Source organism: Oryctolagus cuniculus, chromosome 1 (genome assembly GCF_051225735.1).
Source record: "Oryctolagus cuniculus isolate XC-2025 breed Fujian yellow rabbit chromosome 1, ASM5122573v1, whole genome shotgun sequence".
In the NCBI taxonomy this organism is placed as follows: domain Eukaryota; kingdom Metazoa; phylum Chordata; class Mammalia; order Lagomorpha; family Leporidae; genus Oryctolagus; species Oryctolagus cuniculus.
Window position 1 is genome coordinate 16,393,820 of NC_142867.1, and position 1,986 is coordinate 16,395,805.

The 1,986-nt window shown below is 34.8% G+C and overlaps 1 protein-coding gene across 1 annotated transcript; it reads left to right on the plus strand.

The window, feature by feature from the left end:
* The first annotated feature begins 812 nt into the window (after nucleotides 1–812).
* Nucleotides 813–1,766, plus strand: LOC103351492 (olfactory receptor 5W2-like). The gene has a single exon (XM_008270963.4). The coding sequence runs from the start codon at nucleotides 834–836 to the stop codon at nucleotides 1,764–1,766; it is 933 nt and encodes a 310-aa protein (XP_008269185.3). The 5' UTR covers nucleotides 813–833.
* The last annotated feature ends 220 nt before the right edge of the window (nucleotides 1,767–1,986 follow it).

A 1,986-nucleotide genomic window follows, 5' to 3' on the forward strand; every position in this document is an offset into this window, starting at 1 on the left:
AAACAGCACACATGAAAATGAAAAGATCATAAGACAGAGAAACCTATACAGTTAAGAAGCATTTGCTCTCATTCATTTTCATTTTAGGTAAAATTCCATTTAAAATTTAATGACCTCCAAATGTGAGAATTTTAAATTCTGTGATTTCTTTTCTTTAATACAGTTCTATGATAAGAAAATATCATATTTTAGCTCCAAACCACTGCTAAAAACAGATAATGAGTATTATAGTAAAACTATGATATATTTATAAATAAAAACAAGGTAAGTAATAATTAGTTTATATTATGTTAAATACTAAAGATAATAGGCCAGGATAAATAATGTAGAATTTTCATTTTTATCAGTTAATGATGTATCCTATATTTCTGTAACTAAGCTAGTCATGCTTTTTGCAAACATAGTAAATCTAATCATTTTGGTGTGGATATGAATATTTAGAGGCAGAGCAAATGCTTACCTCTATATCCTACAGTCATATCTTTCTACCATCAATGTATTCTGCATCATTTTGAAGACCAAGTGAAGTTTCAATTCACCCTAAACTATCAATTGAGCTAAAGTGAGAATTACATATCTCATGAATGCATGTAGAATTAGATAAAAGTTTCTTAATTGTCTATTTCAGATTTATTTTCCATTATTGTCAAAATGGATGACAATGATTTTAAAAATATATATATATGTATATATATGACTGGTAACTTTCTTTGTATAAAAATAACAGTAACATTCAACTATTCAGATACATGATATATGACCAGAAGGACTTACATATGCATCAATCATTATCTTGAGCATTTTCTCTCAGGTTTAGACAGCGAGAAAGAAGAATGGATCAGGGGAATTGTTCTTCGTTTTCTAAGTTTATTTTCCTGGGAATTAGCAATAATCCTGATATGAAACTGATTTTATTTACCACATTTCTACTTGTCTATCTCACTAACCTCCTGGCAAATCTTGGAATGATCATCTTAATTAGACTGGATTCCCGGCTGCACACCCCAATGTACTTTTTCCTCAGTCACCTCTCATTCTGTGACCTCTGCTACTCCACTGCAATTGGACCCAGGATGCTGGTGGACATATTTGCCACAGACAGGTCAATTCCCTTCTATGGCTGTGCTCTGCAGTTTTTCATTTCCTGCATCTTTGTTGATTCTGAGTGTCTGCTGCTGGCAGTGATGGCCTTTGATCGCTACAAGGCCATTAGCAACCCCTTGCTCTACACAGTCAACATGTCCAGCAGGGTGTGCTCTCTGCTCATGGCTGGGGTTTACCTGGTGGGAATGACAGATTCTTTGATACATACATCGTTAACATTCCGCTTATGCTTCTGTGGGTCTAATGAGATTAATCATTTCTTCTGTGATATCCCCCCTCTGCTATTTCTGTCATGCTCAAATACCCAGATCAATGAGTTAGCATTATTCACCATTTTTGGTTTCCTTGAGCTGAGTACCATTTCAGGAGTTCTTGTCTCTTATTGCTACATCATCTCATCCGTTTTGAAGATCCGCTCTGCTGAGGGACGGTTCAAAGCTTTCTCCACCTGCACCTCCCACTTCACTGCAGTTGCGATTTTCCAGGGCACCATGCTCTTCATGTACTTCAGGCCAAGTTCTTCCTACTCTCTAGATGAGGACAAGATGACCTCACTGTTTTACACCCTGGTAATTCCCATGTTGAACCCTCTGATTTACAGCCTGCGGAACAAGGATGTGAAAGAGGCCCTAGAGAAACTGAAAAATCAATGCTGGTTTTAAAGACTTAGATAAAAAAATAAAATAAAAAAATAAAAACTTCCCCATGTTTATATTTTCCTATGCTTGTTTTCATAAAATTATATTGTGCAATATATTTCTAATAAATTCTTCAACCATTTTAATTCAAATGAGGATTTTACTAGCAAAACATTCATTAAATGTAGTTCCCCATACCTACTATGCTCCATTCTGTTTCTCTTGAATTTATATATGATACTAC